The sequence below is a fragment of the Esox lucius genome, chromosome 19 (assembly GCF_011004845.1).
Source record: "Esox lucius isolate fEsoLuc1 chromosome 19, fEsoLuc1.pri, whole genome shotgun sequence".
Lineage (NCBI taxonomy): Eukaryota > Metazoa > Chordata > Actinopteri > Esociformes > Esocidae > Esox > Esox lucius.
In genome coordinates this window covers 25,997,714-26,023,838 of record NC_047587.1, presented here as the reverse complement: position 1 = coordinate 26,023,838, position 26,125 = coordinate 25,997,714, and the positions used below count along the sequence as shown (strand labels likewise).

Sequence of the window (26,125 nt, the reverse complement as noted above, 5' to 3'; positions counted from 1 at the left end):
TATTTTTATTTTTATTAATAGCTTGCATAGAATCAGAGAAATAGACAATACTTATATTATATAATAATGTCAGTATTTCTCTGCTTATAATATATGCAAAATCAACTAGTTTGAGAGACTGCTCTATAACCTTTGCACTCCATGTTGAACCCTGATATTTAGAATTAAACCAAACAGTAGACAAAGAGGATCCTTATAAAATAAGTGAGTACTTGTTGCTTCACAAAGTTGCCACTATGGAATAACTTTCAGATGACCTTCTTATTCTATGTATGTATGGTATAAGCTGTCACGTCACGCTTTGAAAGCAGGGTGCTTCCCACTCCACTGCCTCAGTGAAATGGTGACCTTGGTGTCTGTTGGTCATGATGTTGTGTAAAACAATGTGGTAAATTACTGTGACACGGTCTCAGCTGAGCAGCCCCATTGTGCCAGCAGCGATACGTGTGCTCTTTCATCAAGTTTCTCATTAACTTTTGATTTCAGACTAAGTTCGGACCAACATTTTACTTTGATAACGGATGTTCTAATAATAGCTCTTTCTATCAAAGCATCTATTTCTGAAATCAAAATAGAGTGTCTCCCCGGGGCGTCATTTTCCTCCACTATTGCAATGAAAAGCCTTGTTTAACCTGACACAAAATACAACTCACAGTATGTAAATCCTTTAATCAAGTCCTTGTACATAATATTCCTCAATCAGCAGGCATTTTGTCAGATTCATCTATATGAAGACATGTAGGTGATCTGATGTTCAGCTCCTCCAAGCTGCTCCTGTTGAACCTCGGCCCTGTAGTTCCGTTGGCAGTGGTGCAGTGCCACCCTGGTGTTGTGAAATAGCCGGGTTATAGTGGGTGTGTGGCATCGGCCTGATTCACAACACCAGCTGCAGCACACACACCTGAGTTGGTCCACCATGGCAGAGGGAGCTCCAGCTCCACCGTGGTAGAGGGAGCTCCAGGCCCAGGCCTTCTCCACAGTTCCAGACCGGGCTTCCGTAGAGCAGGGTGTAATACAAAGCAAGAGCACGGCCTCTAGAACTACGATAAGGTCTGTGAGTGAAGAAAAAAAGTGTAGTAAAAGAGCATGCAGTCAAGTTTGATTCTCTCCATAATGAAGTATAAGTCCCCTGTGGTGACAATGAGATCAGTTTGAGAGGAAAGGCTTCTGGAAAATCTAGCTCAGCCAAGTGAAGCAAAGTCTCCCATCTGCGTTCTCTCAGGGCATTTCTTTCCCCTCTTCCCATCTGCCAATAACACAGCCACGTCACACATGATAGGGCCCATCACAAAGCACTGTCAACTCACTTCTCATTTAGAAGAGCACTCATTCAGATGCTGATATCATTATAGTCCTAGGTGAGACATTATGAAAATACCCATACTGACCTTTCTAGACAAAGAAGAATATTGTTATCATTCCTCAAAGGTAGTCACAAGCACGGTTAACAACGCTGTTCCACTAGAAAACAGTGGATGTTGTTTTGTCATCGCCCAAATCATTTCATTGATTAGTTTGATCAAAAGTATGTGGATTTCATTGTAGAACCCAATGTAAAGAAACTTCCCTCTCCTACCACAGTATTAGGTTTTGGCTAGTGCAACATGGTTAATCAACAAAACCCTCCATTAAATGAAAATGAACAAATTCTAATTAACATATAGCGTACTTTCTTCTTTAAATATATTTTTCCAACTGATGCATAATGATGAAAAAGCAATGAATGTAAACAATAGTAGGGGTTTCAAATGAAATGAATGCAAAATAAAATACATTTAACAGACTTTTATTTTAAACTTAAAAAAAATACAAATATGCAGCAACAAATTAGGACAAAGAAAGGGGAAAAATATGGACAAATGCAACAACATCAAAAGGAAAAAAATCCCATTTTTTAGGATGGTGAGTATGGTTGGGGCCTGGGTGTCAGTTCATCAGGACCTCCATCTGCACCAGTCGGGCATTGGTGTCGCCTGCCATGCGGTACGGGATAATCCCAGCAAACGTGATCAGTGCCCGGGCTTGGCTGCGCAGCTGCTGTAAACACAAACCAAAAGACGTGTTAACACCGTAGAATGAAATGGATAAGAGCGGACGAGTAGCCAAGCAGCACTGGGTCAAGGATCCAACGGTATAACAGTACAGCGTAGGTCGGTCATGTCCCTACTGAAGGTTGCTCATGGATAGGACTTATTGATGGTTTTCATCCCGTAGCCTGCATGCCCCTGAGAAACCATCCATTTACCGAGTCTCTGTCCTCCATGGATCTCTGTGGTCGACCTGGGGTTCCTGCTGAGGCCCCCTTCAGACGCTTGTACTGCGTGAAGAGGATGTTCATGGTGGCTAGAAGCACCTCAGACAAATTATGTCTGACCTGGAAGGAAGAAAAACGCAAGTAAGACACTTTGAAAGCGCAGTGTTTGCTATTGAAGGCAAAGCACAGTGTTTGCTATTGAATGCCAAGCACAGTGTTTGCTATTGAATGCCAAGCACAGTGTTTGCTACTGAATGCCAAGCACAGTGTTTGCTATTGAATGCCAAGCACAGTGTTTGCTATTGAATGCCAAGCACAGTGTTTGCTATTGAATGCCAAGCACAGTGTTTGCTATTGAATGCCAAGCACAGTGTTTGCTATTGAATGCCAAGCACAGTGTTTGCTATTGAATGCCAAGCACAGTGTTTGCTATTGAATGCCAAGCACAGTGTTTGCTATTGAATGCCAAGCACAGTGTTTGCTATTGAATGCCAAGCACAGTGTTTGCTATTGAGTGTAAACTGTCGAATCTTCACCTCATCACTGAAATTGCGGAATGCAGCGACTCTTTCCTCCACACTGTCCTGACTCAGAGGGACGAGTTTCAGCCGCTCCATCACCTGACAGACAAAGTCAGAGATAGTTAAAGGAGGTAATCATAACTCTGCTCAGTGCCATCTGAACGAACAGCTTGGAAAGCCCTCAGGCGCCTGTGGATGGAGGACTCACATCGTAGGCCCGGTCGATGTTCCCAGCATGGTACTCATCAAAGAAGGTCATGAGGTCCAGCAGCAGGTAGAAGGTGCTGTCCACAGTCTTTTCTCCAGCAACACCCTGGGTCCGGTACCTGAGACAGTGAACAGGACCACATGCTGAAGTAAGAATCGGGTTAAACCCTCCCCTTTTGACCAGGTCCCCAAAATTGCTTTCAGTAAGCCCAATAATGTAATAAGGTAATAATGAAGAATATAGAAGAACAGGCGATAATGCACAATACAGACGATGTACAGGTGCTAATGCAGAATAAAGATAAGGTAAATGTCACAATGCAGAATGATGATAATACACAACGTCAGTCAGAGTAGGCAAGGAGGTTACCGCTCAGCTACAGCAACCGCGGTGTTCTTCAGCCTCTCCTTATTGGACTGGGGAACACCAACTTGGGCAACGACGGGACTCAGCAGCCTGTTCATCAGCTCCAGGACTTTGTCTGGATTCTACAGGTCAAAAATAGAGGTTTTTGAGTGACGCTTCCTCTCCAACCACTCCATCAACAGGCTTGACCCAACCTTTTCTGCAGCCCGGCTCACCTTGGCAAGCTCATACAATTTGACTGCTTCCTCAAACAGGCCCTTGTTCTCTGCCTCCAGTGCGACTTTTGTTATAATGGCTCGAGTGTCTCCGGCAAATTTATCAATCACTCCAGGCTGGGGGGAAGAACGAGGCACAATCATCTCTTTGAACAGCCTGAATACAAATGTTCCAGGGTGCCAAATGCGCAATGTTCAAATCAGTCACACCATGAAGGATTTCACAATAGGGGTCATTATAAACTGCGAGCTAAATAGTAAGGAACGCAGCTGAATGAAACAGAAAACAGTCTATGGATTTCAAAGAAGAGATATTTTCCCGAACATGGATTAAAGAGTGAGAACCAAAGGGTTGACCAGTACCTTTCGGCTGCCGTCTTTTTCCAGTCTTCCCAGAAGCATATCAAACTCTCGGCTCTCAATCACCAGCTCACTGACACAGCACATAAACATGTTCTCTCCTTGGCTGTTTTTTTCATTCCTGTGGTCAAATATCAGAAAGGATTAACAACCACAGGCAGACAATGAAACAATCACTAGGACAGCTTCGGGAAAAAAAACGCTAGCAGTCTGAACCTTCTAATCAAACACTTTCTGATCCCCAATAGAAAAAGCAAATGTGACTGAAAAGCCCCTGTATTATTCATGTTGAACTGTGTTCAAGGCCCACTAGGTTATTCATGAGGCCTCATCTCAGCAATCACCCAGAAAACCCCATAACAGACTATTTCACCACCATGGCTCCAGGTCAGCCTCAGGGGAGCGGTGGAGAGGAGAGTGCTCTCCCACTCCCAACCTGAGAGGAACGTCCGCTAGCAGGATGCGGCGCGTACCGTAGGAAGTAGAAGTACTGGAGGGCCTCGCGCGGGTCTGTGGACTCAAACTTGCGAGTGTAGAGCATGAGGAGACGGATGAAGTTCAGCCTCCGCACCATGGGGGGGTCCCCAGCCTCCTGACTCACTGAGAAGGACGAAAGCTTTCGCTGAGTGTCCGCTTAGAAAACACCCAAATTCAGCCGAAGCAGAGGAGGTCGGACACGTGTCCAGACGGAGACTTACACAGTTGCGCGCTCTGTCCAGACGACTTGAGCAGCAGCCTCAGCTCGTAGAGAACCAGAGCCACGTGGACGGCGTGGCTGCGTAAACGCTCCACCCGGAACAGGAAGGCCACGGCGGCCTCAAACTGGGCCGTGAGAAACAACACCTGGAAGTAAAGGAACGGCTGCTGGCTGGCGGAGAAGTGGGACTCTCCTTTACATTGGAGAGGAGAATGAAGTGAAAACCATTAGGATCACATTCACAACACGCTAATTCAATTATGATCCAGTCAGTAAGTGCAGGCGTAAACATTTAAAAACTATTGTGCTCTAGGTTTCCTACTTACTGATCCACATCAAATAGCCTTATGCCTCTCAGTGAGTTTCATGTATAACAGAGCAAAAAATAAGTAAATACATCAGCCCTGTTGAAAGGCACAAGGCTTATCTATGAGTCACCGTCACCTTTTACCGTTCTGTGTTAAAATGTGAGATAACAACCCATGAGTCATCCTCCAGGTGGAAGAGGTTTACCAGCCTCTATCTGACAAAACTGAAGGATAATTAGTGAAGTGCTTCTTAATCTGAGCACAGCAGATCCTACAGGGTCCAAGTGATGCTATTATACAATAAATACTTGAATAATGGATTCCTCCAGTCCTAGCAAGTGTTCCCTCTTAGAACAGAATGACCATACGCAGGTCTGTTTCAGTTCTTCACTAGTCTGGCTGTCCTTTATGGAGCAGTGCTGTGAACTCACCATAGTCCTCTAGCAGCTGTTTCTGTAGCTGGGCCAGCGTCAGTCTGTCCTGAGGAGCAGTGCTGCCGTCATCATCGAAACACACCTGGTTAAGCTGTGGGCAGGGTGGGAGGGACAGGGCCATATTCAAGTCAGCGTTCATCTACATCTGATTCTCCCCGACTGGATGATAAAGGAATCTATGGACCAAGGGAGACTGTAATCCATGGAACAAACTTAGACCATCTCTATCTAAAAATCCACGGAGGAACTGTTTGAGCATGTTTCCATTTATGGCCAAATTACCCTTCAGTAACATCAAGCCAAATCATGAAGTTGATCCCAGGTCATTTTAATACTTTGCATTATTATTTGATCAACATGCTCAAAAGCCCCCATCACGTCCACAGAAGTTTATAACGCCTGTTTAAAGGAAACCCAACGATGGATTGCAGTTTCAGTTGGCCCATATACTACTAACAGGAATACCCTGACGGGCAGCAATCACCTTGAGCCACAGGTAGTCCTCGGTCTTGTCGGCCACCTCCCCGTGGTTGTCGGCGATGTCACACTTCCCGATGAGGCAGTAGACAGCCCGCTTGTAGGGGTCGGCGCTGTTCCTGAGCACTCGGCGGTAGTGGAGACGCAGCTTGTTCTCCGTGGCCGGGGCCAGACTGTGGGCGGGACACGTGGGGTTTCAGTCCTGACCCGCAGTGTTACAAAGCCTCCAACTAGGAAGCCAGGACCTGGAGAGCTAATCTCCCCAGACCAGGTCAGCACAGCGGGACTAAGTGGTTGTGGCTGAGGGTCCTACCGTCTGTCAGGGCTGTTCATGTATTCCTGGAACCAGCTCTTAAAGTCCCCCAGCTGGTGTTGGGCCCGGTTCACCACCTGCATGGCTGCCCCCAGGTCCCCACAGCGCAGGCAGTAATAGATCAGAGCCCAGACTGGTTGACCCTCCACCTCCCCGTCCTGGTAAACACACACACACACACACACACCTCAATTCATCCATACGGACCAAATGTGAAGAGCCGTGCCCGGCGCTGATGTCGTCTGGAACAGAATGTTCTCCAGCATGGGGGGGTGGGGGGGCAGTACGGTACCTGCATGCCTGGAAGAGGCCCAGGGAGTTTGATGTTGAGGAAGCTGCGCACCAGCTGATAGGTGCCAGGGACTCCACCCAGCTGGGCCTGGGGCAGGTTACCAAACACGGTCACCATGGTGTAGTTCTTGTAGCTTGTGTCACAGAAACAATGAGAAACAATGAGTGGAGGGCTAGCCACAGGAGTGGAGCCTGATTCGTTTGGATGGTTCTCTCCTCTGACCTGTTCTCCAGAAACTGCAGGGCCTGCGTGACGAACGCCATCTGCATGTCCATGGCCGTGCGGCTTTTCAGCGTGTCTTTAGCCGGGACCAAAAGCACGTCTGTCATCTGCTTCACCATCCGCCACATGTCTGACACGTTCTGAGGAGACCAACACCCTGTCATACACAGACGCTCACCGGCCCTCTTGTGGCAAAGAGATGTTCTCTCAATGACACTAACCAGGGAAGACAAATGAAAGAGCTTACCTTGTCATCCAGGCTGTCTGCCACAGAGGAACAGAGGTCTCCCAGGTTGGGCTGGACATGGCCGTTCACTATCTTCTCATTAAAAACATAGATCTGAGGCAAATTAAAGCGGACAAAACAAACTTACAACGAGGTCAGAGGAGAGAGAGGTTCTGAGTAAATAGCTCTGATCCACATCCCATCCAGCACAGAGGCCCTCAGGGTAGGGCTATGATCGCATGGCGAAGTGATGGACGATGAAAAACAGAACAAAAAGGATAAAAACGTTCAGCAGGTCATCAAAGAAGATCACAAAGACCAGGAAGATGACACCGCAGGCGATGTGCCTACACATTCTGCTCCCTTTTACCGACCGACACGTTTCACTGTGACCCGGGAAGCACCGACCGGAGAGGACAAGAGACAGGCGGTCCTAAGCCTGGCCAGTGAGGCTGATAATTTACCCAGCATGCACCGGCCCCGCCAGCTAATCAATTGCTTTGATCTATTGCTGCCTTGCCTAGCATGACCCCATTTAGAAGCGAAGTGGACTACAGTACAGCTTCATCCGGACCGAGGCTGGGCTCCCATTCGACTCATCAGGTTCCAGGCCACTGAACCCCAGCCTGACTAGGTGCATTACCACCTATTAAACCCTAACATACTCACATTGGGAAATGAGTCCAAATCCCCGGAGGAGACAGCTTTGGTGATTCACATCTTTTAAATGATTTGAAAGGAATCTAATTGCCGGACCGGACTTCCCCACCGGGCCGTGTTAGCGGAGCTGCAGTGCAATCAGCGTCCGAGCAAAATGACTGACCTGTCGTCCGTAGGCCACCTCCACGCTGTCAAGAGCACTCCGCCCAGGAACGCCCGCGTCACTCACAAAGCTCGGCTGCGGCAACAAACACAGAAGAGCGGAAATGCAGAGCGTTACTGGGGTGAATGTGAAACGCACAGGACTGGGAAGAACTCAAGCGTCACCTAGAACGCACAGCTATGCGGCCGTGTTCGCTCTTCACGCGTGGCCGCTCGTCATTTTGATGACCAGTGTAGCGCGACGGGCCTCCGTGAAAACACGGCTCATGCGTGAACGTGTGTGTCCACGACGCATAAGCATTTGCACGGAGGGAGGCGGCACTCTTCAAAACAAACAGGACACACCCATACAATGTATCCTAAATGTAGAAGGCTGTATGCATAGTGTATAAGACATTATAAAAGACAACAGAAGACAGAGCAGCAACAGAACCCAGTAGGAGGTTCTGGCATTGGAAGTGAACAGCAGGTCAGACATGGAACATTTAACTGTTTGTTAATTATTCAATAACCGCAGAGAAGGACTAAATCCTCCCTCGAAATCTGAGCAGAAACTCTAAGAAAAAAAGGAGAATGAACCAGTAAAGTTTATTTATTGTGCTAAATAGGTTGGGCCATAAAGGTTACATTAAAGCTGCATTACAAGCTGCCTTGATACAGGCTGGTAACGTTGTGACAACCAAGTCTGCTGCTTCTATATCCATTATTAAAAGCAGGAGTGCATGCCATTTCTTTTTTTGCAAACGTATCCATTTTTTATGGAGATTCTTTCAGAGGGGAGGGGATTATGGAGTTCTGCAACATCCGTGTTGGATACTACCGGTCTTTGTACAAGTGTGGATCGGTCTAAGATCCACACTTTTTCACGTCCTATGAAACACACATCTGCAGGTGGGACTGGATGTAGTGGAGGTCATAGAGGTTGATAGGATCGCACAGTGTTGCCATCTGATGGAGAGACACTGACCTCTACGTCTTGACTGAAGTCCAGGGCATCTTCCCCTGCCCCCAGGAGGGTGTGCAGCACTCTCTGCTTCACCTGCTCCCACTGAACCAGCATGGACTCACGGTGGTACTCCTCTGCCAGGAGGAATGTCTGACCGGGAAAATGGGGACACGCATGAGCACAGAGGGAGAACAAAATATAACTTGAAAAGAGAGAAGCAGACCGGGTTTTATAAATGGGTTACAAAGTACATTATTTGGAATAGATGTCTGCAAACTCTCTGGTTATGGGAAAGATCAGCAATAAACCCCACCATTCACCGGTAACTCAACAAGGTGTCCTGGACGCTCACACTGTAAACATGAGGCTTGGGACTGGGGGAGCTCAAACTGGGTCACGCCCTGTGATGCCCGCATGTGGGGAGATGGGATGCGACGCTAAGTGGGTCTGCATTCATGGCTGGTTCAGATATAGCCAGGAACCCGATTAGAATCCAGAGACCGTGTCTATTTCTTGTCTGTCAATCCCGCCGGGACAACGGATGATAATTGGAAGTGTTCCTAATTAAACCTGCTCTGAACTCATGCAGAGTTAACCATTTTAGAACGATAATAGGCTAAGGGTTTATATATTTATATTGGTACAAAGTGAGCAAGGCATAACGGGCAACCCAGGTTGTGGCTTTATTCTACTCATTCAAAAGTGTGAGACTGATTGCTACTGTAGCTTATTCAAGACCACAAATTACATTTGTCAATGTGCAGTGGAGGGAAACCCGGGGCTGTACAAGAGGAGCATATGTATGTACCAGGCATGTAAAACCTGGGGCTGTACAAAAGGAGCATATGTATGTACCAGGCATGTAAAAGACAAGATGAGCCAAATGACAGTATTTGAAGAGAATGTACGCGTGCAGTGAGGGTGTGGCCGCGACAGCCTGTCAGAGAGGACCACTTACCCTGCGACGCGACTCCTCGATTGCAGATAGCAGCGCATTGTCTCTCTCATTCTTCAGAAAGCCCTGAAATGGGAGAAATGGCTCCGCGTTAGAGCGATTCTAACCTACTTTCCACTCGACCAGACACACAACATGACGGCTGCAGGGGCTAACCAAGGAGAAGGAACAATCATCATCATCATCATCATCATCAGCGTCTCAACACTGGGAGGCCAGCAATCAAGGGCGCAGCTACTTCCTGTTCTTACTAGCAGTAGAAGCCTCCTCCTGGTTTCGATACCACTAAAATAACTCCCGTTAGGCATATCTGAAGCATTGAGCAATTTCGATGCTCGTTTGATAGTTTCAACCCATCCCCCATACCGGAGCAGAACAAACCCGCAGTCCATCAAGCTACATGAAAGTTGTTACAACCAAGCCTGACTGAGCATGAGCACCAGTCGATTAGATGCACCTCACCTGGCCCTTTGTCCTCACATCAACCCATTTTAACTGGTCACCTGAGGGAACAAATTCCAAAGTGGGCTGAGATTCATCAGCATCTACATTCATCTGGCTAATGAGAGATGGAGCGCTGAATCTTGAGATGAATGTGCACAAAGTGCCTGTGGTGTTACTTCTTCACGGGGTGTGATTTACAAGCTTACCTTTCAGTACCAATTAAAAAAGCCAGAGACCTGAAATTGACACACCTGGTCTCTCAGAGTGAAACGCCCAACAAGCGATGAGCAAACCTTCACAAAACTACTAGCAAGCAAATGTACCCACCCCAGAATGCAGTCATATCAACCTCCGCTACTTTCAGTGGCTGAGGGGAAACATTTTGTACCCGGAACAGAACGGCCCTCCGTGTGGAGCTGCATGCTGGCACCAGACAGCCAAATGAGAGGGGGGAGATAGGCAAGGGGGATACACCTAACCCACCCACCCATACAGCGAAGATGTAAAAGAGAGCGGTGGTTAGGAGGTCAATGCATCTAAAGCAGGGTGGGGTGGGCTCTGGTCGTACAATAAGATGTAGCCTACTTTGTGCAAAATGGTGGCGCTGAACAGCCCATCGATTCATCATGGATCGTGAGCAACCAAAGCCAAGCCCATGAATCAGAACCAGAGCTGCCCCAGGCCCACCATCTGACAGACACTGACAGTCACCACAACAGCTATGACTCACTACGCCCAGTTCCCTGTGATACTAGACACGGGCTCTACGTCCTCAAGCAGACTGTCGGCCACACCCTCTCACAATGTCAGGACCTTTATTTCCCCTAAAAACTGCTGTCTCCAGACTCTGTATTTTCCATCTTACGATCACATGCTTTATAGAGAGGAGCTCCTACTACATTACGCTGCCTCAAAAAGATTGGGAGATATCGTGAACAATCCAAAACGATAGCCAAATAAGGAAACTAAGGAAAGGATCAGAGCATATCCAGGAGTCAGTATGTTCTATAGTAGCCTATCCCTTTCCAGAAACAATGGGCCTTTCCCTGAAGACCGTCTCCGTGCCTGTCATCTCCAGAACGGACAGAGCAGCGGCCCCTCCCCCCTCATGGCTGCTTCAGTCCAATAGCCCCTCCCCCCTCGCCAAAGGCTCAAAAGCTTGCCCTCGCCCGTATGTCCACTCCATCACACCACCAGACCAGACGTCAGAGTGATAGCCGTGCCCCTCTTGACAGACAGCTAGAAACGACCAATGACTTATTACATACAGCCACACATCAAATGACAAGTGTAACTGAACCGCAGAGAAATCTAACGCAGGCTTTTGGGTGTCACAGGCAGTTTGAGCTATATCCTATAGATATATCTAAGGAGGAATTCATGCTCTATCTTGACAATTACATTTCTTGCTCGGTCATTGTGCTTGGTCCTTCCATCCTGCCGTCGTCTGTGGCAGAGAGAGAGAAAGAGAGAGAGAACGAAGAGAGAGAGGCACCCCCTCAGGAGACTGCTCTCCAAATGAAACAGGTTCTACCCAGTTTGTACCCTAGGAGCTGACAATGGAGCTATTTATACACCAGGAGAGCTCAGGTCATGTCTCCACACGGCAGGACACACAGACGATAGGTCTTTATGTAGCCTAGATATTTCCCAGTCATCTGGCATTGTGAGGAAGAACTGAAGAGAGTATCATGGCTGTGTTTCATTCTATGGTACCTTGAGAGTGATGGGTCAAAAGGGAGGGGAATTCACATTTTCAGCTATTAATGCATTTCCGAATACACCGTAGACACACATCTCAGATATAAAGTCTGAGTAATACTTACAGTACTGGTATTTATCCTGGAAAATGAATACATGCAAAGTGGGCTCCAATAGTGACCCATATAGCCTGGTGGTCTAAATCTCTAGAACCTTCTGAGTAATCCAACATAATTGAATTTTCAACCATAATTGGTACTGCGTATACTGCATACTAGTTCTGCCGAAGTATAAATTTAGAAATAAAAGTACTGCAAATATGTTTAGCATCTTCATGTTAAAGTACATGTTAATAAGCTCTACATCATGGCTCTGATACATACATGCTCACTGTTCTTCCTGGGGCTCAGCCAAGCAAGCCGTCTAAATACATCTATGGGTTAAAAAATAAATCCATTTTGAATTCACAAATAAGTTATTGTACTGTCTTCCCTTTATATTACAGACAGGTTAAAACAACACACACAGAAAGCATACGATTATTCCAATCTCCACAATCTGAAAAAACACTAAATTCTACGTTTCAACGGATTCCCTTAGTCCCACATGTAACAAAACGATGTTCAGCTGTTCCACAGATACACCAACCAGTGAGTGTGAAGGGGTCAGCAGCTGAAAACCTGCATGTCATCTTCATTTACTCTGAGACAATGAGCAGAGCAGGGGAGGTGAAACCCCACCCTGGTGCCACCACTTCCTGTGTGGAGAAGAATAAGCGTTCACATAACTGACCACCATCACCATCATGTCCACAATCGCAGAAACACAGTGGACAAGGCGTGTGAAAGAGGAAAGAGAAGGTGACAGACAGACAGGCAGGCAGACAGAGAGAGAAGTAGGTCTGTGTGGAGGCGATACTCACTCACGCTGTGTCTCAGCCTGCCAGGCAGGGAGAGGAGAGAGGAGCAGGTAGCCAGGCGCAGACAAACCCATGCCCGACGCTCAACACACTGCCCTGTCTACAGCTGAAGCGGCGAGCCGGCGCCATTCTGGGGCGTTTTCGGGACCCTCCTTGGACGGGCCGGCGTCGCACCTTCCTCGCCCAATGTGGGCCAGTGGCGTGAACTCAGAAATGTGCCACATGAAGGGTTACTGTAGGCTGTTTTATTGTTGGAGGACTGTACCAAGTCAGTCCCGTGACCGGGGGGTGGGGGGGAGAGAATCAAGGAGGAGTATTTTCTCAAGCTCATGGGTCTTCCTCTCTCCATCCGTAGATCCTCCCCCGCCGCCTGCTTCTTTCCAGCCTTCCTGCTGTCCTCCTCTCTAAGTCCCACTCAGTTCTTCTTTTTCATACATCTATGCATGCTTCCCTTCTCCCTCCCCTAGCGCAATGCAATTATGGTAATGGATTTTTTCCCCCTCTGCTGATGGTTTCCGACATCCTGTCCAGAAATTGGGCTAATAATCCTCTTAAGAATCATGTTTAGTTAATGAGAAGGGTGCAGTGGCTTCCCGGTGGGTGGGGGGGGGGGGGGGGGGGGTACCCACTGTACACACGTCTGCAGCAACCAGACACAGGCTGCACATGTGAAGCTATTTCACCAAAGTGTGCTGTGGCAGCAGCTGTGCTTATCAGACGGTGTCCAGAGAATGCATGCCATCACTGTAGCTGCTGAAGGAGAGGGTGGGGGAGCGGGAACGCAAAAAGATGGAATAGAAAAACTGAGAGCAGGAGAGAAAGACACCGCCATTTTACTGTTCCAATGTGAACAGTCGGTCTTTCCATCGCTTTTCTCGCCCGTGTTCATCTTCGGCGCAGGTTTAATTTCATGTCCTGTCTTCTTGTCCCGTCTTTCCATCCATGTTTTGTTTTTTGTCTCTCAACTAATTTTGCACCAATTTTCTTTGTCTCTATCCTCTCCACTGTGAGCCACACACAAACAGTTGGTAGAAATGCACGGTAGGCCATTCACAAACCATAAAGGTAAATGCGGAAAATCACATGCATTAGCAGCCCTATAGACCACAGACATCATTCACACCCCAATTCATCTCTGTGTGCCGCCCACATAAAAATAGGAGCGGCTACGCCTCATCAGCATCAGCTTTTCCTTTGTCTTAAGCTAACCCTCTGAGCACTTAAACATACAGTACTACACAGTACAGCAACCACTGGGAAGAATAACACATCATTATTACCAAGGATGTACCTCTTTCCCCTCTCAAGATAGAATGACTAACATCTAGAAAAATGGAGTCCATAGTGCAACATTTGTGGTATAAACATTTTCCATTCTAAATTAAAATCAGTGTCTAATGGAGCTCATGAGCTGGGCCTCGTGATAGGTCTGTCTATGGAGTATGTAGGTATCTGAGCTGAGCCAGAGAAGGGTCTGGACATTTACCAGTGGGGGAGGGTAATGCAGGCAATGCTTTTTGTCACTCTACTACTCTTTTCTGCAGACAAAAAAAGTGAGCTACGTCCTCCCATGTGGCACAGCGGTCTGAGGCAGTCCATCGTAGCGTCAAGCTACCTACCACAGTCTAGGTCCAAGCCTTGACTGAGCAACTAGCTGTCAACTGGCTGGGAAGCTCAATGAGCAGTGAGAATTGTCTTGCATTGTCCTGGGAGTAGGACATCTCCAGTGAATCGCTCAGGCAGCCAGCGGTTCTGAACGATAGAATGTCAAAACCGACTGCAGTCCTTATTGTCACGGTAACTATCGTACAATATTTCAAGTAATACTACCAAGACTACTGTTAGCGACCCAGAACAATGAAAATCATAGCTAAATGTAGCCCCTGTAACAATGAGCACCCTAGCGGTGGAGGTTGCAGAGAGGTCCCAGACTGTCCATCTTCAAAGGTGACCATGAAAAGGTACCAGCTGGGCCCCTACCTGGCCGAGGGGGTAATGGAACAATTTAAGGAAATACCTTACATGGAAACACTCCTGATACACCCTTATCAAGCAACTACAACAAATGGTCATATACAGATATTGGTTGAACACATCTGAGTACTACATTAACATAACAACATACCTACACTCTTTTATTACAGTGGGGAACCATGCCTAATACAGATAAACCCAGGGAAACATTAGTCTACCCTCAGGATTTGGCCCCATGTGCTTCCGACCGCAGACCGGGTTTGGCACAAGACGCAGCAGTAATAAAGCAACACCTCTTAAATCAATGGGCGCTACCCAGTATGTTTGCAAACATTTTTTTTTTTACTCGAACAGTGATCTCAGTACCATCACATCATGCACTGTGAATCGTGCCTTTCCTCATATTCAATGTCACCATTCAAACAATAAGGTAAAGAGCAGGACAAATGATCTGTGCACCAGACCCAAGGCATTGCTGTCGTCTCTAACATGCTACAGATTAACTGAAAAAGTTACATAAAAAGAGCTTTTCATTAACCTGCTTCACCATCTGATAATGAATATGTTAAGAATATGTTAAGAGTGTACATGGAACAAACTGACTGGGAGACAACCCAGTCTGTGCCAGAAAGCTCGCCACTCTATCACCCATGAGGTGGTAGCGAATTATTTATGCCAAACAGGAATGAGAGGGATTTAGCCAGGACACCACGATACCACTCCTCCTACGATAAGCAAATACACACTTAGCTCTACAATGAAGGAGCAGAGGAATAATTCATCATTAAAAACTAGCATATTAAAAAGGTAGAAAGTAATTTGAGAACAAGTGAGAAGAGATGTATCGATAAGATGTTACTGATAGCTGATATTCAACACATTCGGCCAACGTCAATACAGATGTTATGGCATTTTTGTACCAGTGTACCGTGGCATAAATAACAAATGTAGCTTCTGATGATAATACAAATTTGAACAAACGCAAATTCAATCGCACGAAAGTTATCTTTCGATACACAATGGATATAAAAAGTTGACACACCCCTGTGAAAATGCCAGGTTTTAGTGATGTAAAAGAACGAGACAATCATAAATCATCAGAACTTTTTCAAATTTTTGTGACCAATAATGTGAACAATTCATTAAAATAAATTTTTTAAAAAGTAATAAAAACCTTGGTTGCATAAGTGCACACCCTCTTATAACTGGGGATGCAGCTGTGTTCAGAATTAACCAATCAAATTAAAACTCATGTTAAATAGAAGTCATTACACACCTGCCATAATTTAAAGTGACTCTGATTAATCACAAATAAAGTTCAGCTGTTCTAGTAGGGTTTTCCTGACATTTTCTTAATTGCCTCTCAGAGCAAACGCCATGGTCCGCATAGAGTTTCCAAAGCATCAGAGGGATCTCATTGTTGAAGGATATCAGTCAGGAGAAGGGTGCACAAGAATTTCCAAAGCATTAGATATACCATGGAACACAGTAAAGGCCGTCATCATCAAGTGGAGAAAAATATGGCACAACAGAGACATTACCAAGAACTGGACGTCCCTCCAAGAAAACTGGTCGGGGAGGCTTCCAAGAGACCTACAGCAACATTAAAGGAACTTCAGGAATTTCTGGCAAGTACTGTCTGTGTGCTACACATGACAACAATCTCCCGTATTCTTCATATGAATGGGCTATGGGGTATGGTGGCAAGACAGAAGCCTTTTCTTACAAAGAAAAACATCCAAGCCTGGCTGAAGTTTGCAAAAACAAGTCCCCCAAATGCATGTGGGAAAATGTGTTATGGTCTGATGAAACCAAGATTGATTGTGTAGACTATTTATATCCACTGTATATTTCGATAACAAAAGACAAAACAAAACGGTTTGAAACAGGCTCCTAGGGGCAGGGCTGAAGTCATGCAAAGCTAGAAAAAAGCCCTTAATGTGAAACTAAGAGCCAGGCTGATGTTTGCAAAAGACCATAAGGATTGGACCGTAGAGGAATGGAGTAAGGTCATCTTTTTTAAGCTTTGCCCAACACCTGGTCGTCTAATGGTTAGACAGAGACCTGGAGACGATTACAAGCCACAGTGTCTCACATCCACTGTGAAATTTGGTGGAGGATCGGTGATGACCTGGGGATGCTTCAGCAAGGCTGGAATCGGGCAGATTTGTCTTTGTGAAGGATGCATGAATTAAGCCAAGTATAAGGATATCCTGGAAGAACACCTGCTTCCTTCGGCTCTGACAATGGTCCCCAACTCTGAAAATTGTTTTTCCCAAAAGCACCATGCCATACAGCCAGGTCAATCAATGGAGGTCCACCACATCAAGACCTCTCATGGCCAGCCCAATCTTTAGACCTGAACCCCATTGAAAAACTCTGGAATTTGATCAAGAGCAAGATGGATGTTAATAAGCCATCAAACAAAGTAGCCATGCTACTTGAATTTTTGTGCCAGAAGTGGCATAAAGTCACCCAACAGCAATGTGACAAAAACATCTGGGTTATTCCACCAAATATTGATTCCTGAACGCATTATTTGAGGTCTGAAAAATAAAAATTGTTATTTCGACCAGTTAGTTATTTTCTACAAATAAATACTCTAAATGACAATATTTTTACTTGGAATTTGGGAGTAATGTTGTCAGTAGTTTATAAAATAAAACAAAACTTAATTTTACTCAAACAAATACCTATGAATAGTAAAACCAGAGAAACTGATAATTTTGCAGTGGTCTCTTAATTTTTTCCAGAGCTGTAAATATATAAAATATAGCAAAGATGACGAGCAATTTTGTGATGTTTGAATTGTTTCTGCTACATTTTCACCGGTGTGGGTTCCCGATGGCGGATGTACCCCAATTTTTTAAACAGGGACATCGATAACAAGGCAACCGAAACAAGACACCCCCCACACATTATGCTGCACCCCGTGAAAATGACTATAGTACCTCCTTGGAACAATCTATTTGTAAATGCATCCTCTCTATGGCAAGCCTCATCAGACCTAGAATACTAAACAGAATACTAACAGCACCTAGACTAGTGAAATAAATGTGAATAAATGAATATCGTCAGGCTAGAGAAAAGACTAGGATATGAATAAATTAATATCAGTAGGCTATACTGAATAGACTAGGATATGAATAAATGAATATCATTAAGCTAGTGAAAAGACTAGGATATGAATAAATGAATATCAGTAGGCAATACTGAAAAGACTAGGATATAAATAAATTAATATCATTAGGCAAGTGAAAAGACTAAGTTACAAATAAATTATCAGTAGGTTATTGAAAAGACTAGGATATGAATAAATTACTATCAGTAGGTTACTGAAAAGACTAGGATATGAATAAATTACTATCAGTAGGTTACTGAAAAGACTAGGATATGAATAAATTACCAGTAGGCTATTACAAAGCAGACCATTCAGTACAACTACACACAGCACATAGAGCTGTCACTTCTCGCCTACCTGGCAGACATGTACAGGGTGGCAATGTATGGAAGATGACCCGGCAATCAAAACATAATTTGTATTCTAACAAGCGCCACTTGGGAAAAGTGAACTTCACTGTCCTGCAGTTTGGTAATAGACCTACCAGATTTACCGTGACTCAACTCAAGAAAAGGCAAAAGTAGAGGCTTCAAAAAATTCTAATAATTATTTCAATGATCTAACAAAATGGCTAAGAGTAAAGAAATGCAAAGTGGATACTGGGGCTGTAGTCCACTGTGTCTGAGGCCAGCTAAAAGGCTTTGTTAAATCCTGCCAAGGGGCTAAGTGCACTTCCAGTAAAACCCAGGGCTCCATCCGGCTAACCCACCGCATGTCAGGGATGATCAGGAGGATGGGAGACGGAGCACTGGGGTCATCAAAATATCAGGAGATCAATAAAGCAATTCAACACCCCACTCATTCACTCCTTATTTGCTGCCTACCCTCACCACACAGCACCCCAGCCTGCCCTTCAGACATATATACTAGTACTGTTGTAGATCTAATTAGAATCATAGTAGTCTATGGTATGGACAATGTCTTCCAGAATAGGCTTATAAATGCAATTCGTCACTGCAACAATATCATAACTGTTGAAATAAATAGCATATGTCATTTTAGAGTAAAAGACACTATTGTATGCAAATTTTAGGGTATGGGCTATGGCTAGAGGACTGCAGGCCTTCAGGCGTAATTAGCTCCATATGTGATTTTACATTGTGACCACCAGAACAAAATAATGGTCTACCAAATCCTGTTTTCCTATAGGATTTCAACATACCATAGCCTAACTGAAGGTTATTTCTCTGTATCCCTCATATCAGACAGTTCCCACTGAATGGCTACAGATTTGCAGAAACAAGATGATGTAACTCAATTGGCAAATGTAAGTGCTACCATTAACAAATTGCAGGCATTTCACATTTCATGAAGATATCGAAAAGCATACTTCTCGCATTCTCTCCTCTTATTCTCAGAACCAATTGGAGGACAAAATCTAAAGAAAGGGACATGGAGAAAGGACATGACGAGTTTACAATTAAGAGCTTATCCTTGACTTTCAATGAATCAATAACATGAAACTTGTAAAACCCTTATTACAAAAATGTCAGCAAATATGTCCATGTAAAATGTTATACATCTCAATATGAGGGCTTGGACCCAAGGTTCCTGTGATAGTAAGAAAATAACTGGATCCCAAATGTTGAATAACATTCTCATTCCTAAGGAAAATGTTCTGAGTAAAAAAATTGACAAATCATATTTTACCTACTTCAGTTACACAGACAATAAAAGGTAATCACTACATTTTTCTAGTCTCCAGTTCATCTACATTTCATAGTTGGAGGCTGAGCAATTACTCAAATTCTCTCCACCCTTTTATACCCAATTTTATGATATCTAATTGTCTCTTAGCAGCAACTCCCAATGACGTTGAAAGTCAGGACGGTTCAGCTTGTAGGTGCCCAACCCATTTAAGGGAAATCCTGACCAACAAGGCCTTCCTCACCACAAGTGAAAATGCGTGGAGAAATTTAAAGAGAAATTAATAATTTCCTCCCTCTAGCATCTACAACAGGAATAACAGAAATTATGTATTTAGAACCCCTAAACAGCCTTTTCAGCTTACTACATTAAATGTAGTGGCAAATTTTAGCTTGCAATTACAATTTTTTGCCTAACCTGCCTGCAGTATAATGACAACAAAGTGAACTAATATATATAACTATGACCAAGCAAACCAAACATTTTTGTACACTTGTTCCAAGACTAGGGATTGACACTATTCATCAAGTTTCAGAATTATTTCAGCTACACAAAACATTTCTAATCCTCACACCAAATTGAGACTGCAATGATCCTACAAAATAATCCATTATCCTTTTGCTTCCTAGCTTAACAAATCCTACCCAGTAAACCTCAGCTGTGACATTAACAGAACTCAATATAAAAATGCCAGTTTGACTAAAAGCCTCATTATCATCTCAAGAACCTGCATTTCCATTACCTACCAGCTTTCCACGGCTCTATTTAAAAACACTAAAAAAAGGACTTGACAATAACCATGTTTCCATAACGTGAAGTCATGCTAAATTAAGAAACGCCATTTCAGGTGTCATTTGTTTTTTTCTACATGGCTGGGATATTTTATTTTGTTTTTAAAACCTACAGCTCCAGAAATAATTTGAAAAGGAAGGTTTTGAGTGAGGAAAATAAGGGATAAAATTAAGAGACCACTGCAAATTGAATGCTTCTGTTCCTCACTCAAAACCTTCCTTTTCAACTTTTTTGGAAAGGAAAGAAAAAGGTGCAGTGGTTCCTTAAATTTTTCTGGGGCGGTATTATTTTAGAAATGGTGGGGGAAATGCCTTCATGCACAAATAGTAACAAAAAAAAACATTAAATAAATGTAAATGTGTCACACAATGATAGTTCTGTGCTCTTCCCAGGATCACACAGAAAAGTATGCACCATATTAAGTTACAGATTTAAAAAAGTACAGTGAATTCACAGGGTGGTTAAAAGTGTACGATTATGTACAATAAATACTAACATTATTTATGCATGGCAAACAAAACCTTTTTTTATTTTGCTCTGATCTAATTATTATGTAACTGTTTTTGTGTTTTTTTTTTTTTTTGAACACCTCTTATTACCCATTTCCTGCCATCTATAGCCTTAAATTACAACCAAAAAGTAAACTGTGATTAGGTTCACATCCATTATTTATATTAATGAATATTTAAATATTGTCGAAAATAAAAATTATTTTATAGTTATACTAGTAAATACATTTTCCCAATGGTCAACAAAACAAGTACCCCCTGCACATTAGGTATTTTCAGAACTGATGGTAACATCAGAAGGGGTTTACTGTCGGAGAGAGTTTGCCACTAGTGTAAGTACATATTAAGCCCACTAACATCTTTGGAATTAAATCAAAAAGAGAAAAAGCAAGTTTTTATGATGATGACTGCCTCTACCAATAGAGGTAAAATAGTAGATTGAATATGCATTATTTTATAGAAAAAAGGAAACAATTAAAATGCAATTAAAGGGCTGTCATTTTACTCCATCATTTGTCATTGCTTCAGTTGACCAGTTGTCCAATTATAGCTAACTGATAATTATTTTAACTACAATTACTAAAAAGCTGCAATAATTTAGTGTTGTAGTTTATAATGTATATTTTTTTGAATAGTTTAGTCAAGGGATTTGTTAGAAAATAAAAAGGCAAAAGGTGGCATATGCTACATCAGCGAAAATGTGTGTATAATCAAAGTCATCTAAGGCATAGAAACACAGACAGAATAACTGAAAAATACAGTTTGCTGCAAAATATGCAAATTCACTGAACTAGAGCATGACTGTGATGCATGATCACCTGAAGAGAAAACACATGAAGTTCCACATAAAACAAGTGACAAATCACATATTTCCATATAACCATTGTTCAATTTGTTAAGTTATTAAAAAAAATGAACATGCATTAATGACAATATGTAATACGCAGAAATGTAAATGATCAGCTACATTAAGTACCCACAATTTAAAAAATATTTTTATCTAAAATAGTGGTTTCAATAATACAAGTATTAGGAATATTAGCTAATACATTATTTTAACTGAATAATTACTAAATCAATTAAATTGTAAATAAAATTGACATTATTAACACTAAATCAAGAGATGGACTTATTTGGAACACTGCTGAGCTTAAAGAGTACACTTGGTCCAGATTAAGCCCAGACTCATATCAAATATCTTTACATGACATTAACACAAGGTGCAAGTAAATTCATAAAACTTTAAATGGGAGACTCATCTTTAATTTTAACTCCACTTTGTATTGAACTAACGGTGAAGTATACATTAGAAATATCTAAACTTAGATTTATGGTGGGATTAATCAGTACACTAACCCTAGTAAATAACAGCTAAATAGCCATAAAGGTGTCTGTATTATTTAGTACATTTCTACTCGTTATAAGTACATTATTATTTGCAGAATACATGAGCCATGACTTGCACTACAGAAAATGTTTTGCCTTTGTCATTAATATCACTGTCCATCATTTTAAAAGGTTTAAAAAAGTGTTAATCCCATAAAAATGCATATTGAGGAAGTAAAATGTAGAAGAATTCAAAAAGCTCACTGAAACTTTTAATTCTTCACCAGGTTTTTGGCCTTTGTTTGATATTTCAACCTGAAAGACGAATGGTCGGACAAACGGCCGAAGAGTAAAAATGCATTTTTATGGGATTAACTCACAAAGTAAACATTTGTGTCAATAGGTCCTGACTTTTGCCAATAAATAAAATCACACAGTAATAAATAAAAACGCAACATGTAATTTTGGTCCCATGTTTCATAAACCAAAATACAATAAAAATGTCCCATAATCACAAAACACTTTAAAAAGCATTTTCAGAGTTAATATAGGCTTATATTTTCACTTTACCAAAAAGATTACACAGAGGTATTTGAATGCTAAAGTATGTGCTCAGTCCCCATCCCTAAACTGGAAATGTACGGATAAAAACCATCCTACAATCTCAAACAGACCCCACCCTAGTAAATAGAGGCCGCGTTGATACCTGGATGTCAGTGTCCTTCACTGGCTCAAGGGGTTCAAAGGTGGTGGCAGCACTCAGGCTCTCCAGGCGCTGGGAGATGTGGAAGATGTCCAGACCTCTGGAACCCAGAAGGATGGATCTACAGGGAACACATGAAATAGCAGGTGGCACTTAGACTATCCTGTAGTTTAGAGGGCAAAAAGTGCATGACGTTCACTGCAATACAGATCTCCCATAACGTTTACTCCCATAAACGCAATACCCCAGAGTACAAAAAGTTATGAAAATATCAAATGAAACACCTATAAAATTTGTGACTTTGATTTGACAATTTAAAATGCAAGAATATTGTCAGACAAATACAGAACAGATACACACCTCAAACTATCAAGGATATAAACACAAATATAAGTCCAAAGACTTGTTTTGATTGTGGTCCTCACTAAAGGCAAGGGCATCATGGCAACACACTCTGTGCCATACACTGCCATACACACATAGAACAATTACATATAGAAAATATATTCACGCAGAAACAAAAAGTATACTCTCTTTTTTCCTCTTTTTGTGCAGGGTAGTTTACATCATTAACCAGTCCCTACAGGGCTGTTTAATCACGTGTTGATTAAGAATTCAGATTGACAACTCAGAAGGGTGGCTCTTGGTGGAAAGTGACAGGTTCACTGGGGTGTGGACTTCTACTATTGGTGTACAGTAGCAAGAGGCTACATTTTTCTACTTTTGCATTCTTTTCCCCTGGTGGAAACAGAACCCACAATCTACACTTGTTTTTTCTACAGAAAATTAGGAAGTGTAATGCACACATTTATAAAAGCTTTATAGCATCCATCTTAGTTTTGAATATGATAGTGTTTTTTTTAGGGAACCCATCGTTTGTAGTGTAATAATCAGTGAAAAGGTCATTGTAGAATGCCTGGAAATCTAAAGTGACATTCACAAAAAAACTATTTTGTGGAAGAAGAGGGGACAAAAAGCCAAAAAACAGAACACACACTAATGACCATTATAAACCTCCTTAGCTGTGGAAGGAGTATTAGTCTATGTATTTGTATATGTTTATTATTCTTACCTGTGATTGCATATCATATTTCTATGCTTCTATTCCAATAAACTGTAGCCTACTTGTTCATGTATTCTATTGTAGGTCAACACTATCCTCTGAGGAAGTAACAGTCATTTGAATTAATAACTAGATAAATCTATTGTCAAACATAATAGCCAGTCATACCAACGAACTGTGTACAATTAACATCACACTCTTCCTACCTTTCAGCATCATTCATGAAATAGTGTCTGCTGATTTACTGGCCATGAGTATCATCAATAAGTAAATTTCAGTGACTGACAGACAAGTCAGAACTCACGCTTTTACGTCAGCTGCATCTTGTGATGTTCGGGTTAGGGTACGGGAGCGCAGCCTCTCTCCAGCTTGCTGGATCTCCTGAAGGTTTCTCTCAACATGGGGAAGCTCTGACACGGCCTCAGTCTCCGCTGCAAGCTGCTCGGCCTGCTGTAGCAGTTCTCCAAAGCCTTCCGCTTCCATGACAACCACTGGAAGTCAAGAGTCAGAATGGCTGGACTGAAAACCTGTGATATGAGACCTAATCTAAATTACATACAGTCTTTACGTCTGTACCATGGCCGGGAGTACTGTCAAAATCAGTGACATCACACTTTGTCTGATGTCTGATTTTGGAATCATGGATAGTAGATAACATTGATTTCAAGAGTTAATGATATTGTCCAAGGACTAATCAGTGGACGGGTTCTTGAAATCCGTTTTGATTATTCTATCATGCGCCATATTACAGCACTAAAATTCGAATTGGTCCATTTGCCTTGTCTTCTGTTGTCCAATATGCCGTTGTAAAAAACATTACTTTCTAAGAACGGTTACAGTTTTTAAACCCTTGTTGTTGTGACTGTTCCCCAATGCCGGCTTGCTAACCCATCCCATTGCGTGCATGACCCTCCGCACGATGATTAGCTGCTATTATCAAGTGCGGTGAAACTTTTACTTATTATGACCGATATTGATGACTGATTAGAACAATACTAACACGTATTAAAAATGTTATGCCATAACTTTTAAAAACAATTCGATGTTTGTGTGTGGTACAAAGAACGTTAACAAGCTAGTTTAATATAACTAAGCTACTGCCGTACAGCTAGGTCAGGCCGCGTTCCGTACTGATGTGATGATACATGTTGATAGTAGTAGCTAACAGGCTAACTAGCTAGCTACTTGAACTAGCACCAGTCATAGTTATTTAGGCAACTTACAAGAAGCCTAGATGTCGAAATAAAATGTCCCTTGTTCAAAAAAAATATCGTTACACGAGTTGATTTCACTGTTTTGCGATTATCTCACATGCTTTCCAGTTAGAGGAAAAACATTTTACCCCGGCACTTCTGCGGTCTACGCTGATTGGATGATGTCTTGTTTTCCCATACGACTTAGCGGTTTTTAACTTGTGGGATAGCTCCGGACAGCTCTCTTACGCCACCAGCTGTGCTGGAGTGTAATGGGCACAATTGAACTCGCACCGTTGTGGCTGAATATAACATAATTTTACTTAACATAAGTACTACTTTGGATGGGAATACCCAGAGTTATTCGCGGGATTTTTTACAGCGGGAAGATTATCAGGAGCATTTCAATTATACCTTGTAGGTCCGTAGTACATTGTTTTTACAGCGGTGTGTTCACCTCGACTGAACCTTTGCTACATTCCAGGACGCTCGATCCAAACGAACAGACTTGGATGGACGCTTACTCTGAATAAGTGGGTGCGGAGAGGTAAACGACAGGGGTCACTGCTGGCCATAACACAATCCCACCTCTGATTGGTTGTTTATTGTCATTTTTGTTCATCTTTACGTTCCAGAACGTTAAAAGTAGCCTAAACTAAAACATACATATTCATCTTCCAAATAATGTGTCCACATTAACAGCTTAACTGCAGTGATCACACTAAATTCTGCACTGCTATCTTTTAAAGAAAATAATAAAAAGACACGGTGGATTTGTCTCATAGAGTATGAAATCGAACACATCCATGTTTATTTCGCGATACGTAAGTAGTGCCGTTAAGAGCCTCAGATATTTTTGTCAACTGGGGGCGCAGCTTCCAAATTCAGAGGCTAATAATTACAACCTGACTCCAACTGTGTCGTCAATCCCATACGTGATCATGATTCCAAGTCATCAACAGGGATAAGCAAATAAATCACAATGTACCTGGACGTTCCGTCCATTTGAATATATTCAATGAGGTCATGCTGAAGTGGACTTTTAGCCAACAGAAGCCTCTGTCCTACTCTATTATCAGGCTATGGCCATGAGACATATGTAACATTTTAGTCATTT

At 42.9% G+C, this 26,125-nt stretch overlaps 1 protein-coding gene across 4 annotated transcripts; it reads right to left on the bottom strand.

Annotated features, from left to right (window-relative positions):
• Positions 1-1,770: 1,770 nt before the first annotated feature.
• On the bottom strand, positions 1,771-25,231 carry nup93 (nucleoporin 93). 4 transcript variants are annotated; one of them, XM_010883972.3, is made up of 21 exons: positions 25,158-25,231; positions 24,120-24,306; positions 22,756-22,873; positions 9,620-9,682; positions 8,683-8,811; positions 7,717-7,791; positions 6,915-7,007; positions 6,668-6,807; positions 6,446-6,578; positions 6,154-6,311; positions 5,848-6,013; positions 5,361-5,454; positions 4,623-4,814; positions 4,398-4,524; positions 3,928-4,045; positions 3,565-3,681; positions 3,353-3,471; positions 2,984-3,101; positions 2,791-2,874; positions 2,246-2,374; positions 1,771-2,037 (listed from the first exon to the last, which is right to left on the bottom strand). In XM_010883972.3, the coding sequence occupies exons 2-21, from the start codon at positions 24,296-24,298 to the stop codon at positions 1,927-1,929; spliced, it is 2,463 nt and encodes an 820-aa protein (XP_010882274.1). In that variant the 5' UTR covers positions 24,299-24,306; positions 25,158-25,231; the 3' UTR covers positions 1,771-1,926. The 4 variants fall into 4 exon arrangements, with proteins under 4 accessions (XP_010882274.1, XP_034143965.1, XP_010882275.1 ...); XM_034288074.1 differs by lacking the exon at positions 25,158-25,231 and adding an exon at positions 25,039-25,151; XM_010883973.3 differs by lacking the exon at positions 25,158-25,231 and adding an exon at positions 24,922-24,988.
• Positions 25,232-26,125: the final 894 nt, after the last annotated feature.

What these genes read in the sequence shown, in the direction of transcription:
- nup93 (XM_010883972.3), bottom strand. Translation starts at nt 24,298, where the DNA reads ATGGAAGCGGAAGGCTTTGGAGAACTGCTACAGCAGGCCGAGCAGCTT. An exon ending in CAGACAGCCTGGATGACAAG is followed by an intron (nt 6,808 to 6,914) that starts GTAAGCTCTTTC and finishes TGGTCTCCTCAG; the next exon opens with AACGTGTCAGACATGTGGCG. An exon ending in AAAAAGACGGCAGCCGAAAG is followed by an intron (nt 3,682 to 3,927) that starts GTACTGGTCAAC and finishes TCTTCCCCCCAG; the next exon opens with CCTGGAGTGATTGATAAATT.